At 43.1% G+C, this 18868-nt stretch overlaps 1 protein-coding gene across 2 annotated transcripts; it reads left to right on the plus strand.

Moving 5' to 3' along the window:
* The first annotated feature begins 4869 nt into the window (after nt 1-4869).
* On the plus strand, nt 4870-18668 carry ASB6 (ankyrin repeat and SOCS box containing 6). 2 transcript variants are annotated; one of them, XM_089669079.1, is made up of 7 exons: nt 4870-5026; nt 6981-7125; nt 9947-10122; nt 12059-12165; nt 12438-12546; nt 16869-16955; nt 17636-18668. In XM_089669079.1, the coding sequence occupies exons 2-7, from the start codon at nt 7004-7006 to the stop codon at nt 18307-18309; spliced, it is 1275 nt and encodes a 424-aa protein (XP_089525205.1). In that variant the 5' UTR covers nt 4870-5026; nt 6981-7003; the 3' UTR covers nt 18310-18668. The 2 variants fall into 2 exon arrangements, with proteins under 2 accessions (XP_089525205.1, XP_089525206.1); XM_089669080.1 differs by lacking the exon at nt 4870-5026 and adding an exon at nt 6435-6525.
* The last annotated feature ends 200 nt before the right edge of the window (nt 18669-18868 follow it).

Raw genomic sequence — 18868 nt, forward strand, 5'->3', positions numbered from 1 at the left:
GGAAGATCAGCTATTTAACCTTGAGAACAAGGTGCAATTTGGAATAATCAATTCAAACAGTGCCCCTCAGTCATGATATATCTCTTAAGGTGGGAATACACGATTAGAAAATCGACCGATCGGTCGTCCGATGACCGAGAGTCATTCGTTCATTGGTCGAAATCGTGACCCGCATTAACCAATCTAAAAAAAATAGTTCGTCGGGCAATACGTAGTGTTGATGTCTTTCGTACAAGTGGAAGTGATGCAGTGTGCATGTGACCTTGTAGCCACGCACTGCCACCCAGAGCAAGCGATATACACAATTAACAGCAATGAGTATAATATAGTTTATTACACTATCTATATACATAAATAGTGATACATAAAATATAATCTGCACAATTCTGGTTTCATTATCTCATTAGGCCAATCTACTTTTTACATTTGGATTTTTCATTTGTGTTTACAAAGATTCCTTGGACATAAACATCCGGGTCATCTTCTATTTCCGTTCATGCGTGATAGCGCTTGATAGATTTTTTTTATACAACCATCATCATCATACCACCGCATAGAAAATCGGTCATTTGTATACAAAACAACATTTTTCCACTGTTGTTCAACCAGATTTTTTCATTTACAATATCGTTATCGGTTAAAACATCCTGCTCATCAACGAAGAGAAAATTGTTCGATCAGTGGTTCCGTGAAATTTTTTAGACAATTTTCTTATCGCGTGTACGGAGCATTAGTGTGTAAGAAAATTGCATCTATATTGGTGCAATTGAAGAAAAAAACATTAAATTGAATACAATGGTGCACTGAATATTAACATGCAAAAGAACGTTACTAAAAAATACAAATCAATAAACGTCCAAAGAAAATGTCCATAAAAATATGTAGTGAAATCATAAATATATATATTCTTCAAAAAAATTCTAATAATTAGCTCCTGTGTTGTATTGCCAAACTCCCTCGTGAAATCCGCCAAACACCCACGTGAAATCCGCCACCAAACGAATTGAATACAGTCACCAGAACTCAATGCTCCAAGAATATATACAGGTGAAACTCAAAAAATTAGAATATTGTGCAAAAGTTCATTTATTTCAGTAATGCAACTTAAAAGGTGAAACTAATATATGAGATAGACTCATTACATGCAAAGCAAGATAGTTCAAGCTGTGATTTGTCATAATTGTGATGATTATGGCTTACAGCTCATGAAAACCCCAAATCCACAATCTCAGAAAATTAGAATATTGTGAAAAGGTGCAATATTCTCGGCTCAAAGTGTCCCACTCTAATCAGCTAATTAAGCCATAACACCTGCAAAGGGTTCCTGAGCCTTTAAATGGTCTCTCTGTTTGGTTCAGTAGGAATCACAATCATGGGAAAGACTGCTGACCTGACAGTTGTGCAGAAACCCATCATTGACACCCTCCATAAGGAGGGAAAGCCTCAAAAGGAAATTGCAAAAGAAGTTGGATGTTCCCAAAGTGCTGTATCAAAGCACATTAATAGAAAGTTATGTGGAAGGGAAAAGTGTGGAAGAAAAAGGTACACAAGCAGCAGGGATGACCGCAGCCTGGTGAGGATTGTCAGGAAAAGCCATTCAAAAGTGTTGGGGACTTTCACAAGGAGTGGACTGAGGCTGGAGTCAGTGCATCAAGAGCCACCACACACAGATGGATCCTGGACATGGGCTTCAAATGTCATATTCCTCTTGTCAAGCCGCTCCTGAACAGCAATGCCAGAAACGTCTTACCTGGGCTAAAGAAAACTTTTCCATCTCATTTGTAAACCAAGGACCCTGAGTATGGAGGAAGAATGGAGAGGCACACGCTGCAAGATGCTTGAAGTCCAGTGTGAAGTTTCCACAGTCTGTGTTGATTTGGGGAGCCATGTCATCTGCCGGTGTTGGTCCACTGTGCTTCATTAAGTCCAGGGTCAACGCAGCCGTCTACTAGGAGATTTTGGAGCACTTCATGCTTCCTTCCGCAGACGAGCTTTATGGGGATGCTGACTTCATTTTCCAGCAGGACTTGGCACCTGCCCACACTGCCAAAAGCACCGAAACCTGGTTCAATGACCGTGGGATTACTGTGCTTGATTGGCCAGCAAACTCACCTGACCTGGACCCCATAGAGAATCTATAGGGCATTGCCAAGAGAAAGATGAGAGACATGAGACCGAACAATGCAGAAGAGGTGAAGGCCGCTATTGAAGCATCCTGGTCTTCCATAACACCACAGCAGTGCCACAGGCTATTAACTTCCATGCTATGCTGCATTGAGACAGTAATTACTGCAAAAAGGGGCCCAAACCAGGTACTGAGTACATATGCATGCTTATACTTTTCAGAGGTCCGATATTGTTCTATGTACAATCCTTGTTTTATTGATTGCATGCAATATTCTAATTTTCTGAGATTGTGGATTTGGGGTTTTCATGAGCTGTAAACCATAATCATCACAATGATGACAAATCACGGCTTGAACTATCTTGCTTTGCATGTAATGAGTCTATCTCATATATTAGTTTCACCTTTTAAGTTGCATTACTGAAATAAATGAACTTTTGCACGATATTCTAATTTTTCAAGTTTCACCTGTATATTTATGATTTCACTACATATTTTTATGGACATTTTCTTTGGGCATTGATTGATTTGTGTATTCACATAGTTTTTTAGTCACATTCTTTTGCATGTTAATATTCCGTTCACCATTGTATTTATTTTAATTAATATTTTTTCCTTCAATTGCACCAATATAGATGTAATTTTCTCACACACCAAGAGGTATATCATGATTGAGGAGCGCTGTCTTAATTGATTAATTGTTCCAAAATAGACTGTTTATTTTGGAAGGGAAGCTGCCCTAGCATTATTATTATACAGGATTTATATAGCGCCAACAGTTTCCGCAGCACTTTACAACATAAGGGCAGACAATACAATTACAGTACAAATATAGGAGGATTCAGAGGATCCTGCTCGTTAGAGGTTACAACCTAAGCATGGGAATTTTCCTAATAGCTTAGTGAATGAGGTGACGCTCAGCTGAATACCATGTGCATTAAAAAAGTGCTCCCAAAGAAAAAAAAAAGAAAACACTGTACATGTTTCGCTCCAAAATACAGAGCTTCATCAGGCGTATAAAGAATAAAATAGGTCACATAGTGGCTGGACGTTGTGCTCAGCTGCACATGGTTGCAAAATGGCACCTATCGTTTGTTTCACCTCTATATATAGAGATATCCATTAAAATGCCCCCCCCCTCTACATGCTCAGTTCCTCAACAGACGCCATCTTGTGGACAAAAGACACAACACCATAGCAGCACATTAGTGCACAACACAATAGACACTGTTGGTGCTCTCACTATTAATACCCCACTAATTAAGGACCAAAATTACATACAGGATACAAACATATATACAGTACATAGTGGATATATACAGTACATAGTGGATACATACAGTACAGTGGATACATACTTATATACAGTACATAGTGGATACATACAGTACAGTGGATACATACTTATATACAGTACATAGTGGATATATACATACAGTGGATACATACTTATATACAGTACATAGTGGATACATACTTATATACAGTACATAGTGGATATATACATACAGTGGATACATACTTATATACAGTACATAGTGGATATATACAGTACATAGTGGTTACATTCAGTACATAGTGGATATATATTATTTATGGACAGCACAGTGTCTAAATGGTTAGCACTTCTGCCTGGCAGTACTAGGGCTGCTGGTTCGAATCCCAACCACGGCACCACCTGCCTGGAGTTTGCATGTTCTCCCTGTGTCTGTATGGGTTTTAGCCGGGTACTCCGGTTTCCTCACATCACTCCAAAGACATGCTGGTAGGTGAATTGGCTCCTGTCTAAATTGGCCCTAGCATGTGTATGTATGACTGTGAGTTAGGGACCTTAGATTGTACACCCCTTGAGGGTTATACCATACTGAGGGTAATAAATAAATTTATTTCAGGTACTTATATAGCGCCGTCAATTTACGCAGCGCTTTACATTTATATATTGTACATTCACATCAGTTCCTAACAATCAAGGGGCATACAATCTAAGGTCCATAACTCACATTCATATACAAGGGCCAATTTTAGACAGGATCCAATTAACCTACCAGCATGTCTTTGGAGTGTGGGAGGAAACCGGAGTACCCAGAGGAAACCCACGCAGACACAGGGAGAACATGTACATAGTGGATATACACAGTACATAGTGCATACATTCAGTACATAGTGGATATGGGGCTCTAATTAGTAAAGATCTACACAAGCAATTAAAGAGTAAGATCTCAGACTGTATTGACCATCACTGTCCCTAAATAAAATATTACCTCCCACAAGTCTTTACATGGCATGTTGTAGAATGTATTGACTATGATGTTGGAGTTGTGTCTCCAGGCTGAGAGGCTGATCTGCCTTCTCATACACCAATGCTGAGTGCTGGGGGTCTGTACATTGATTTCTACTGCCATCTGCTGGTTGCAGTATGTATCACCATGATCTATTCGCTCCTGTCCGTGCTCTGCATTCAGTTGTCAATCTCTCTATTGCCATCTGCTGGCTGCAGTGTATATTGCAGGCGTCTGTACATTCCCGGATGTGTCATTCTTACAGCTGATGGCTCTCCACTGCCATCTCGTGGCCGTAAGTCTATATTGCAGTTATCGCGGCTTTCTCGCTTGTGTACTGCATACAGAGCGCTCTCTCTACTGCCACCTGCCGCCCGACGTGTATATCGCAGATAGCTATGTATGTGTGCCAGAGCTGTCTACTGCCCTCTGCTGTACTCTGCCGATGATCGCACTCCTCCCCACAACGTGTACGGCCTGAATCAGTCTGCTGCCATCTGCTGAGCATTGTGCGCATTGCCTTTCAGCCAAGTCACTCATGCTGCTGATAACCCAGCTACGCCCTCTGCCTAGGTCCCCCATCCGACTTCCGGTTCCGGTTGTAGGAGCCCCTGGGCTGCAGGTGAGAGGGGTTGTGCTATGGGGTGTGATGGGGGCTATGTCCTGGAGGGCTTCGGCTGTCACATCCTGATTACAGAGGGGGAGTCCTGGGTGACGTCATCAGTGGGGATCCCCAGGGTGTCCTGTGCTGGGATCCTCATTTATGGTCACTGAGCCATCAACACCCCTTCCTGGATACTACAGATCCCTTCTAATCACCCTGATCGCAGCTATCCTGGTCACTCTGGAGTATATATATATATATATATATATATGTGTGTACAGCAGACATTGTGGCCATACCAGGCAATGCACACAGTTGTACAGGCTTTTGAGGGTTAAAACAGGTGACCTATCACCCCCTGGCCACCAGGCAGACACTCCTGAAAAGTGATCCACTGCTGATCACACTTCAGAAGGGTGGCAGGCTGTAAATGAGCCCTAAAGGTCCGTTCACACAGGGAGCTTACTGCGGCCCCTGTGCGGGTCTGTGTTTTCCCATTAATTTCGATTGGGACAAGTGGCTGCATGGACACAGGGGCTGTGACCTAATGTGTCACTCAACCCTTCCTCCTAGATTGTAAGCTCTAACGAGCAGGTCCCTCTGATTCCTCTTATACCAAATTGTATTGTATCTGTAATGTCTCCTGTTATATTGCAAAGTGCTGTGCAAACTGTCGGCGCTATATAAATCCTGTATAATAATAATGCGGGTCCCCAAATGCACTTTGTATGCATTCAGGGACCCGCACCCACATGGCATATCAGCAGCTGTGTCCATGCAGCTTTCCCATGTTTGTGTTGTTTTTACAAGGTTGTAAAGGCTGAAGGGATTTTCTTTTTCCATTAAGGTGGTTGGAAACCTCAGACATGAGATATGAACAAAGTATATCCCTCTATAGTGTGTGCATGTCTCAGTCCAGAGCACTGAGTGTCATTTCTGTCTGCTGCCTCCTTCCTCTGCTATCTGGAGGAATCACTTTTGACAAGTTTTTCTGGCACCAAGAGAAAAATGGTGACAGGGGAGGGACCTCTAGCAGATTGACAGCCTCAGCTCTGTTCCTGTGAGCTGTTTGGAGGGGGGTGTGCCTCTTCCTTCCAGTCAGCTCACAGAGCTCTCTTCACTGTGTGATTTCAGCTCTCAGCCCCCTTTTTTCTGAACTCTCAGACAAGCTTTATAAATTCAGCACTTTGAACGGATCTCAATCCAGTAATGTGCACAAGAGCAGAAGCTCACCTAGGTTTTCCTCTCCTCATTGACAGACGCAAGAGCCATTGGTTCCCACTGCTGTCAATCACAGTACTTGAGGATGGGCGGGCGGGACAGGGCCAAGCCTTGTTCTGTGTTTATTATAGATACTGAGAGCCGGCTCAGGAGTGATTATGCATGAGTGCCCCCCCCCCCCAGAGCAAATGGGTTGCTATGGAGGCAATGGGGGGGGGGGGGAGCCAGAAGCATCAACAGAGGACCCAAGGAGAGGAGGATCGGGTTGCTTTGTACACAACCATTGCACAGAGCAGGTAAGTATAACATGTTTGTAAATACTCATCTTTTAATTTTTAAAAATAACAATCGCTTTAACTAGGTATTAGTGAAGTTGTATTCCCAGTGTCATTTGCCTTACCTTGTAATGATGAGCTCACATATTGTGGTTCCAGTTTGTGTCATTGGCTGATCGATTTCCCCCCATGTCCATGTATTCATTCACCTAGCTTGTTCCTATTCACCCAAGGGAAAGTGGAACTAAACACCAAAACCCATTCATCAAGGTCGCTATGTTGTTGCACACACAGTATACATTTTATAATAGTTTTTTGGTTGAATGTATGTGTCACAAAGATACTGTCCACATACTTATTTCTGAAACAAGGTAATCATCTTTAAAGCCTGTCTTAAACCTGTCCTCTCTTTACATTGAAGGTGGACACTACTGGTCTTTGTTTATAATCGCCAATTTTTATTCTGCTTTGGACAGAGTGAAAACACGACGCTCCCAGCATGCCTTTCCTCCACGGCTTCCGGAGGATTATATTTGAGTACCAGCCATTGGTAGATGAGCTCCTTGGTGCAGTGGGCATACAGGACTCAGAACAGGCAGAAGAGGCACCAGACGCTGCCAGGTATTATTATTATTATTTTATTACAGGTACTTATATAGCACTGTCAATTTACGCAGCGCTTTATATATATATTGTACATTCACAATCGGTCCCTAACCCTCAAGGGGCGTACAATCTAAGGTCCCAAATTCACATTCATACATACACATACTAGGGCCAATTTAGACAGGATCCAATTAACCTACCAGCATGTCTTTGTCGTGTGGGAGGAAACCAGAGTACCCGGAGGAAACCCACACAGGCACTGGGAGAACATGCAAATTCCGGACAGGTGGTGCCATGGTTGGGATTTGAACCAACGACTTTAGTACTGCCAGGGGGAAGTGCTACACAGCATAATGCGATAATAAAGCAGAACTCATGACAAACGTCTAAGCATTCTTTACTTCAGTTATTTATTCATTCCCAATCGCATTTATGTATTTGGAAAAAAAAAAATCTGTTAACTGTGTGATTTTGCGGTCATGCAACACTGTACATAAATTAAATTTGTCATTTTTCTTCCACAAATAGAGCTTTCTTTCGGTGGTACTTGATCGCCTCAATGTTTATTTTTTGCGCTATAAGTAAAAAAAAAAAAATCCCAATACGTGTAAATTAATTGGTTTACATGAAAGTTATTGTATCTACAAATGGCTACACACACACGGATTTTTTTTTTGGATTTTATATATACTAGTAGTGGCGGCGATAAGCGACTTATAGTGGGACTGTGGCGGGCATTCTGACACTGGGGGGAACTGACTGTCACTAACATCCTCAGTGACACAAATACAGTGATCAGTACTAAAAAAAAGCACTGACACTGTACTAATGACACTGGGCAGGAATGGGTTAACATCTGGGGCGATCAAAGGGTTAACTGTGTGCTGTGTGTGTGCGCTTTATGCTGTAAGCACACTGCTTTGTATGGCTCTGCTATGCAGAGCCATACACAGCAGTGTGCAGGAGCTGACAGGGGAGAGATCTTTATTGTTTACATACTGGTCTCTCCCCTGTCGGTGATACAAAGCAATCGACAGGTGTGGAGGCATGGGTAGGGCACACGGGCCCCCTACTCGGACATGCAAAATCGCATATATATATATATATATACACACGTTCTTTTGCACGCCCCTGCCGCGGGAAAGCAGTTAAGTTTAGCAAAGGGTGTTAGAAAACAGAACCTTATGAGCATTCTCCCCACTCAAATTATACAGAATGTACAAAACATAGGAACAAACATAACAAAACTATAAAGTCTAGCACTTGCCAGCGGTTGACAACTTGCTCAGAGTCAACCAAGAAGGGTAATATCACAGGAGAATTAGCATCCCTCATAATAAAACCTGAAGTATTTCTGGATATATTAGTGGATATAATACCAGTAGATTTGAAAGTAACTTGGCGGGTACAAGCAAAGCTCAGTGCTAGGGGGTTTCAGGCCATCAGGGAAGCTGGACATAACTAAAGCTGGGAAGATCTCTTACAGACATATCCAGTAGCAGTAGAAGAGTCAAGCCATATATCCCAAATTTTATGACATTTCTTGGGACAGCCTCGGGGGTGATATTATTTATATATATATAGGAGTTACTGAGTTTACTAGAGATTTCCAATATTCCAATGAGGGGAACAATGGTGGGATTTAACACCAAGCTGCCACAGATATGTGTCCAGTCTTGCCGCTGTTCTGTGCTAGCTCACTCAGGTCCCCCAGCACTGTGACTGAGCTGTCACCTACGGCTCCCAATTACCATTACAATCAGGAGCTGGTAAGACAGTCTTCTCCACATGTGACTGCCAGTCACAGAAATCACATGATCAGTAGCCTGCCTACTGTCCTCTGACATAAAGAATCTCTTAAAGGGAGTTGGTAGTAAGTGGTTAATAAATGGAGGGAAAAGTGACAGGAGAAGAAAAATGAACACATGACTTCAGAGGAGACCAGGCTTTCCTTCAGTCGCAGGGATTGTGCAGAGAACACTCCGATGGACACTGCAGGCTCCACGTTGCATTGTGTATTTTATAAGTAATATGTAAAATGCAGGTGCATTGTGGAACAAACAGTGCTGTGTCCTGTGAATAGCGGTATCTACTCTCTATTTTAAATCAGATCTTAAAGAAATAGTAAAAAAAAAAAATTTCCTCTGCAAAATAATGTCATAATGTGCTAGTATGCATTGCATTACTAGCACATTATGAAAGACTTCAAATTGAAGTCCTCCAGTGGAGCTCTGTCATGGCTCCCCGGGGCTTCAATCTTCACCCGGTCTTCCTTCCGGGTGCATGGGTTCTGTCTGATGATGTGATGTCTCGGCCGTGGCACACAGCTCTGAAAAAACGACACAGGTATGCCATTTATTCAAAATGCATGTGCCGGTGACGTCATCGGCTGCAGGGACACTGAAAATCTCCTAAACGGTGCGTGTTTAGGAGATATTCCTTGTACCTACAGGTCAGCTCACCTGTAGGTACAAGTGTCCAGTGGGAGTTTTACTTCCACTTTAAAATGACTAGAAACATTATCAGGGCCGGCTGTCTGAACCTGGAAGAGACAGATAGCTGAGGAGGACCATGATGGCGGGACAGGACACAGGCTGTCACACCTGAACAGTGGCTCACTGCAGCACAATGCTGGATCTGCCAGGCAGGTATGTTTTTTGAGAAGAACCTCACATAACAGGTAAGGGGTAATGGGCAGAGAAAAAGCAGGCAACTAGTGAAGGTCTTCTTGAAATTGTTATCTACCATGCTAGTATGAAGTCCCTGAAAAAGATGTTTGGCATGAAATGTAGACAGCTTTTTGTACATCACATTTTTGTGTTCTGCTTGTCCTTAGTTACCTGGTCGGACACAATGACAAGTTTCTGGCTTTGAATGAACTGCTGGAGAGGCACTCTGACTCGGCCTATTACAAGGATGGGATAAGCTACTCTCTCCTGAAGGTGGCTGAACTGGGACTGGTCCCCGCTGCTGAAATCCTCCTGCAGTACGGGGCTGATCTCAGCTTTGAGGGTAAGTATTCACACCCCGCTGAAGGCATGTGTGCAGGACAAATAGAAACATATTCAAGTCATACTAAAGCAAGATGGTAAAGCATTCTTCTTGGCCTTTAAAAATAAAAGAACATTAACAATAATGTATAAAGCCATTTATAACTGCCCCAAATTACATCAACGATCTTGTCTCTAAATATCACCCAAACCCTACTCTCCGCTCCTCGCACGGCCTCCTACTCTCTAGCTCCCTTGTCTCCTCCTCCCATGTTCGTCTTCAGGACTTTTCCAGAGCTTCCCCCATCTGGAACTCTCTACCCCAATTTATCAGACTATCGCCTACTCTGCTCATTTTTAGGCGATCTCTTCAGAGAAGCCTATCCTGCCCTGAGATAATAATAAAATCTTCTACTCTTCCTACCAGTCCATCCCCCACAGTTACTACCTTTTGTACCACTAGCCCCTCCCTCCTAGATTTTAAGCTTCAAGGAGCAGGGCCCTCCTATCCCTCTTGTATTGAACTGTATTATGTCCCGGTCTTTTGTAAAGCGCTGAACAAACTGTTGGCGCTATATAAATCCTGTATAATAAAGTTTAGGGTCTCCCCCCAATCTGTACATCTGCCCCCACATATCAAATAATCCAATGCTCCACTACAGATATGCCATAAGCGGTCCATTATCTGCTGCACATTCAGGTAGTGGGAGGAAGCCACACGATGGGATCAAAGCCGCTGTTTAAAAGGAAAAAATGTACTGTTCCATCCGATACCATACAAGTTCACTCGTACCTGTAACATGTTTTACTCAGCAAAGAAAATTTTCATTTCTTCGTTCATATACTTTGTGAAAACAGGTAATGGATCCCAATTGCACAGATCACTCTGAACTGGGATAAGCCCAGAAATCTTGACTTTTGAGGTCCAAAAATAGGGCCATAAAGAACATTAGATGTTGACCCATAAAAAAGTACATCGTACCAATCGCAGATATATTTGTGAAAGTATTTCCTTACACATGGCTGACATCCTGTATTGTACTATTAGTATGATGTTTTAATGAAGTCCCAATAAAACATTGGTAGGCAGTTATGGAATGCTGTTCTTTCTTGCCTATTGCTAATACTGTGCCTCTAGTACCAGATCCCCACACCCATACTAAAGTGGTCAGAAATGTAACTTTGCAATTGGATTGATGTATGGGCTTTGAGTTATTGATGTCTACAGAGGAAATTTTCACTGACAGAATATATTAGGATCCTGGTACAGCTTTCAGAGGATAGCAGCAGAAAGGAAAACTGAAAGTTTCTAATTACAGCCTTGCCTACAGAGGATAACATGGCTGCATTGTACAGGGGTTAGACAAAAACATGGAAACACTACATGATTTGCAGGTGTAAAAGTGACGACATGTTTCGTTTTGAAAGCGAAAGTGATGTAACATTAAAGTGTATTTTTTTCTGAAAAAATTGCATTTGAAAATTATAGACAAACTGTCCATTTCGGTTTCAGTTTTCAGCCAAGTGCATCCTGAATTTTTGGTTTCGGCACCAAAATTTTCATTTCGGTGCACCACTACAAGTTGTTAGTGCCCGCTTAGCTGGTGCCTCTGTGACTGAAGCTGCCTATTTTATTTTCCGCGTCGCAAAGTACAGTATCAAAAGTTATGAGGTATATACAGTTTTGGGAAACAGTTGTCTGATAAAGCATAAGCTTGGTCATGGTCAACTGACCGAAAGAGACAAAAAGGACATTGCGCAGGATTGTGACCTAGAATAAAAAAACAACTGCTGCAAAAGTGACTGCAGAGCTCAATCTCAGTTCTGTGAAGATAGAGATTGAGCTCTGCAGTCACTTTTTGCAGCAGTTGTTTTCTTATTCCGGGCTAAATCAGCTCTTGTACAGGGTGAATGGTCCCATAAAGTTTTAATCTTTCTTACTGTTATGCTCCTCCCAGATCCAGTGACGTATTACACGGCTCTACACATCGCAGTTCTGAGAAACCAGCCTGATATGGTGGAACTACTGGTGCAGAATGGAGCGGATATTAACAAAAGGGATCGGGTGAGATATAACCTTTTACCTGGCTATGTTGTAAGTAAGGTTTCTTTTACACAGCAGCATAAACCTGTACCTCCGTGCATAGGGCATTTATGTGCCTGGGGAATGACAGGTGTTGCTTGCAGCCAGCCTGTCAAAATGGATGACATGTTGAGAGACGCAGTGGTTGCACAGGTCTTAACACACACGTCAGTGCTTACATCTGTAAAGGAATGGAAGGGAACAGCTATCTAGGAAGCAGACACATGACCATCTTGAATATTCTTTGGTTTCAGATTCATGAGAGTAGTCCTCTGGATTTGGCGAGTGAGGAGCCAGAAAGACTGCCGTGCCTTCAGAGACTACTGGACCTCGGCGCCGATGTGAATGCGGCTGACAAAAATGGTCAGTAAGTGACACTGCTGCCTTCCTGAGATAGAATTGACTGGAAATTAAATATTTTACACATAGAACAAATAAAAAATTTTTTGGTGTGACTTTAAAGCTCTCTAACTGGATTCTGTAGTATGCAGTTTCAGTTTCTAAATCCAAAGCAGCTTCCAAAACTCATGAGAAAACCCCTCCTTTACCTACCCTAACCTTCACTGCTAAATGTGATGGATGGCTGCACTGGCATATCAGGAGGTTTGAGGGGAGGGCCAGAACTATATTTGTGGCCTGTGTTTGGGAGCTGCAGAACAGAGAACTGTAGGATTTGGATCTCTCAGGCTGCATTGGAAAAAAACTAAACGTCCACGCTTGCCTGGTCAAGGGCATGCATATATCCAGAGCAAACTATGCAACTTCTATGGGGCCCAACACAGTCTTGCTACATAGTAAATGATGTAGGTAGCAGTTGTCGTTAACAAATACAGTTCTAATACATTCAGGTTATTCACCATTTATGAGCATGTTGTGAAAGCCAACAGGGATTTGCTTTTATGATGGAGTAGGCAGAGAGGCCCTGAAAGTAGAATTCGTCTCAGTTCACACTAGCTGTGTAAGCAAGCGTTTTGCAGGCGTTTTAGGGGCATTTTTAACTCTACTCAAACGCCTATGAAAATTATACACATGGCAGCACACACTGCTGTTCACACTGAAGCGTTAGTGTCGTGGCAAAATTGACGCCTCATGTCAAGTCAGGAGGAGTTGAAGCTTTTCAACACCTCCCATTCAAGTCTATGGTGATGCTCCTCAAATGCCTGGCAGACATTTGCAGTGCGTTAATACCATTAACTTCATTATAGGCGTTTGTGGTGCGGTTTTAACGCTTGGAAAACGCCTATGAAACTCCTCAAAACTGTGTATAGGGCATTTGAGGAGCGTTAAAAATGCTTCCCAAATGCCTGTCAACCGCTATAGGGGCGTTTGGGAAGAAGTCAAGTGTGAAAAAGCCCTTAATGGCAAAGCTTTTTTTTTCATTTTGGATAGAGTAAGGGAGGGTTATAACCCCTGGAAGATTTTTTTTTTGCCATCTGTGTCCCATTGTGGAGATTTTTCTTCACTTCCTGTCCCATAGCCAAACTACTAAGTGAGAGAAAATCCCTCTAAAGTGAGGGGAATCCTGGGTTCTCACCAGAACTAGTGCCCCCATTGGAAGACATCCCCACTGTTCCTGTTCAGGGGACAACCCAAAATTTGGGATTTTATTTTACTTTCAGATTTGTTGATAACAGGATTAATAGAGAGGGTGAACCTCACTAAAGGGGGTACAGACACCAAAAAATCCTGATGGGGGTTCTAATCCCTCTCCACTCTATCCAAAACTAAAAACAAAAAAACAAGTTTGCCTGTAGTTATACTTCATATTTTTACATCCCTATTTTACAGTCCAGGGGTTAAACTTTCGAGTTCAGACCTACTAGCCGGTCACAAAACTTACTCTTCGCTAGTTGCCCCACCCAACCTTGCCCAGGCCCACCCCCAACCACGCCACCTTAAAGCTTATGAAATTACATTTTTCTTTAGAATAAAGAGTCCAAAATATAAAACTGTACACAGTAATGTATATCCCAGCTCCCCTGTACTCCATTATAGTGATATGACGTGTATACAGTAATGTACAGTGGGGCAAAAAAGTATTTAGTCACCACCAATTGTGCAAGTTCTCCCACTTAAAAAGATGAGTTGCCTGTAATTGGCATCATAGGTAGACCTCAACTATGAGAGGCAAAATGAGAAAAAAAATCCAGACAATCACATTGGCTGATTTGGAAAGAATTTATTTGCAAATTATGGTGGAAAATAAGTATTTGGTCACCTACAAACAAGCAAGATTTCTGGCTCACAGACCTGTTCCTTCTTCTTTAAGAGGCTCCTCTGTCCTGCACTCATTACCTGTATCAATGGCACCTGTTTGAACTTTTTATCAGTATAAAATACACCTGTCCACAACCTCAAACAGTCACACTCCAAACTCCACTATGGTGAAGACCATAGAGCTGTCTAAGGACACCAGAAACAAAATTGTAGACCTGCACCAGGCTGGGAAGACTGAATCTGCAATAGGCAAGCAGATTGGTGTGAACAAATCAACTGTGGGAGCAATAATTAGAAAATGGAAGACATACAAAACCACTGATAATCTCCCTCGATCTGGGGCTCCACACAAGATCCCACCCCGTGGGGTCAAAATGATCACAAGAACGGTGAGCAAAAATCCCAGGACCACACGGGGGGACCTAGTGAATGACCTGCAGAGAGCTGGGACCAACGTAACAAAGGCTACCATCAGTAACACACTACGCCGCCAGGGACTCAGATCCTGCAGTGCCAGACGTGTCCCCCTGCTTAAGCCAGTACATGTCCAGGCCCGTCTGAAGTTTGCTAGAGAGCATTTGGATGATCCAGAAGAGGATTGGGAGAATGTCATATTGTCAGATGAAACCAAAATAGAACTGTTTGGTAGAAACACAACTCGTCGTGTTTGGAGGAGAGAGAATGCTGAGTTGCATCCAAAGAACACCATACTTACTGTGAAGCATGGGGGTGGCAACATCATGCTTTGGGGCTGTTTCTCCGCAAAGGGACCAGGACGACTGATCCATGTACAGGACAGAATGAATGGGGCCATGTATTGTGAGATTTTGAGTGCAAACCTCCTTCCATCAGCAAGGGCATTGAAGATGAAACGTGGCTGGTCTTCCAACATGACAATGATCCCAAACATACCGCCCGGGCAACAAAGGAGTGGCTTCGTAAGAAGCATTTCAAGGTCCTGGAGTGGCCTAGCCAGTCTCCAGATCTCAACCCCATAGAAAACCTTTGGAGGGAGTTGAAAGTCCGTGTTGCCCAGCGACAGCTCCAAAACTTTACTGCTCTAGAGGAGATCTTCATGGAGGAATGGGCCAACATACCGGCAACAGTGTGTGCCAACCTTGTGAAGACTTACAGGAAACGTTTGACCTCTGTCATTGCCAACAAAGGATATATAACAAAGTATTGAGATGAACTTTTGATATTGACCAAATACTTATTTTCCACCATAATTTGCAAATAAATTCTTTCCAAATCAGCCAATGCGATTGTCTGGATTTTTTTTCTCATTTTGTCTCTCATAGTTGAGGTCTACCTATGATGCCAATTACAGGCCTCTCTCATCTTTTTAAGTGGGAGAACTTGCACAATTGGTGGCTGACTAAATACTTTGTTGCCCCACTGTATATCCCAGCTCCCCTGTACTCCATTATAGTGATATGACATGTTGTATACAGTACTTACTCCTAGTCCCCCCGAGTCCCCCGCGGCGGTGGAGAGAGTGTCTCCTCTCAGCGGAGGAGAGCGGACCTCTCCTGCACTTGTCCCCTCAGTGGCGGTGCCGCAGAAGCCGGAAACCAGAAGTTGTAAACCAGAACTCGGCTTCACAAAGAGGCTTGGAGCGCAGGTGCAGTCGCTCCATGCTTCATCAGTGCTTGCTGCTCGCCACAGAGGAATTTCTCCTCGCATTTGGCGAGCGGATTTTTCAAGCCCTGTTATAGTCCATAGGCTAGTTTTAGGATCTTTGATGTTGTCAACTGTTTGCAACTTTTTTTTTTTTTTTTTTGGACAGTGTAGGGAATGGTTAAAAGTTCAGCACTCTCATACCATCCCCTTCCCCAGCTGGCTACACCAGGGGTGAGTGTACCCCCACTGTGTCCCGTTGACAGTGGTCCCCAGTACAAATAAAAAGGGTATCAAAGCTGGTACATAGATGGCAATAACAACCTAAAAATTGTTCAATCCTTCCCCACTAAATCTAAAACTGAGCCAAAAAGTTTTCATTTTGACTTACCAAAACTGGAGAGTGGAAAATCTGGTGCAGCTGTGCATGGGAGCCAATCAGCTTCTAAGTTAAGCTTTGAAAAAATAAAAACCTGGAAGATGATTGGTTTCTATGCAGAGCTGCACCAAATTTTGCACTCTCCAGTTTTAGTAAATCAACCCGTCTTAGACTCCCCAACCTCATGAACCAGAAAGGAGAACAATTGCACCCACTGCTTTTCTTGTTCTGAATAGTTTCTGATCTGCAACTGGAAGAGAAACTAAAGCATGGGCTCTTTATTACCTTTTGGTAATTGAGCAAAGGATGAGTAAGTGCTTTTACTTTCAGCAACTAAGCAGGTTTGTTAGCATTTGGCCCTTTTTTATGCTGATTTGTGGTTGTTTTATTCATTTGAAGGCCTTTAAATGTTACTATTGTATGTTTCCTTTCTTTTCGGTCTCCATGTTTGTTTCTTTGCTTTTTCCAGGTAAAACTGCACTGCTACATGCCCTGGCCAGCAGTGATGGAGTTCAGATCCACAACACTGAAAATATCAGGCTGCTGCTGGAAGGAGGTAGGTGGCCTATCACTAGGGAGGTTTGCCATGGTTTTGGTGGTTGCTTAATGGCAATGAGATCCCAGAGAGAACATGCTAGTATTAGGAATCTTTACACGGAAATCTAATGAGCAGACCTGAACCAGGAGAACACTGTGTTCCATTAGTACAATAGCATCTATTCATGCTTTTCACCTACGATAACCATACTGTCGGTCAGCATTATGTAAGATGGGGACAGACACACAGACTGACAGTTGTCACTGCATATTAGCTTGTTAAAGAAAAGCTTCTCATTTTAAAGTGAAATTCCAAATTTGTTGAAAGGGGAAAAAAAATCTCTCTTCAGGTGCACACACACACACACACACACCTCTGTTGCAGGGGATGGCTGTAACTGCAATTCAAGATCTGTGCAGACTTCATGTTGAAGGAATGAGCTGGTCACATGACCCATATATGAGATTTCTGGAGGTTGTTCTGTACATAGACTATTTACAGAAGGCTACTAGTTGAATGTTTCTGATACTGATAGACTTCTTGGGATTACAGGATTGGTAGCTGCCAAGCTCCTTCGGAGGCAGAGGATGATATGAATGGGTCTAACTGCTTTGTGAAACACTGCAAATTTTTTAGTTCAATGCCAATGAATAAAATGAAATTATAGGTGTACCAATCCATTGTTTTTCCCTTTGCAGGTGCTGATGTCAAGGCCACCACGAAGGACTGTGACACGGTATTCTCCAGCATCATCTTTCTGTTAGGCGAGACAGTAGGATCTGACGTAGAAGAGGCCAAGCTGATCAATCACTTCTGCTTCCGGGTCAGCCGGCTCCTAATGGCCCACGGGGCTGACCCCAGCGAGTGTCCATCTCACGAGTCCCTCACCCACACGTGCCTAAAGAACTTCAAGCTCCACTTCCCTCTATTGCGCTTTCTGCTGGAGTCCGGTGCCTCCTACAACTGCTCTCAGCACGGCCCTTCCTGCTGGTCCGGCTTCCACATCATGTTCGACAGGCTGTGCTCTTACCTGGGCAACTGTGAGGACCGTGACTCTCTGGAACTGCTGAACAAAGCAGAAAGTGTGTTGGACCTCATGATAGCCCAGTCTCCTCACATCTCCCTGCCCAGGAACTTTGAAGTAAACCTAGCGAGCTGCGGCATACACACGGATAGAGTGACTGTCCTATATCAGTCCCTGAAACAGCTGGAGCAGTCGCCTCCTTCCCTAAAGCACTTGTGCAGGGTCTTCATTCGCCAGAGGCTCAGGCCGTGGCCTGTAGATGTAAAGGTGAAGGCTCTTCCTCTTCCAGACAGGTTGAAGTGGTACCTCCTCATCCACCCCACTGCCTCCTTTGATGATGATTTATAGTAGTCTGATCTGTCTCCTGTCAGGACCCTGACTCGAAAAGACTCTACGCCAAGCTTAGGCAACCTGTAGAAGACCAACTCCCAGCATGCATTGTAGACTGACAGGTGGTCTAAGCTGGTGTTACCCAATCCAGTGATTTAGTGTGTTGGTGACACAACATAACCATATTGGCTTCTGTAGGACAGAGACTTTCCCCATCCCGCAGATCTCTCCTGTGTGTGATATTATCTTGTTTGTTCATTGAAGGCTGATCCATTTCAGCAGTGGCTGTCATTTCATGTGTCACATTCCTCCCTAGTCAAACCTCACAGGGATCATATTTATTCCAATAAACAGTCATTTTCCATAGGACACTTTTACACCATTTGTGGGTGGTTTTCCATTAACGTGTATACGTCACCTCCAGTGGTAAACTTGATGTGGCAGGTTTAAATGAAATGCAAGACAGAAATCATTTGTATTAAATATTGCCTTTGAAAATGATAAATTGATTTATATGAAGGCACTCTTGTGCAAGAGTCTTGTTCTCCAACATGTACCTAGGAATTTGATAAATGCT

The sequence above is a fragment of the Staurois parvus genome, unplaced genomic scaffold (genome assembly GCF_062004578.1).
Source record: "Staurois parvus isolate SC_StPar_1 unplaced genomic scaffold, SC_StPar_1.0 ptg000068l, whole genome shotgun sequence".
NCBI lineage: Eukaryota > Metazoa > Chordata > Amphibia > Anura > Ranidae > Staurois > Staurois parvus.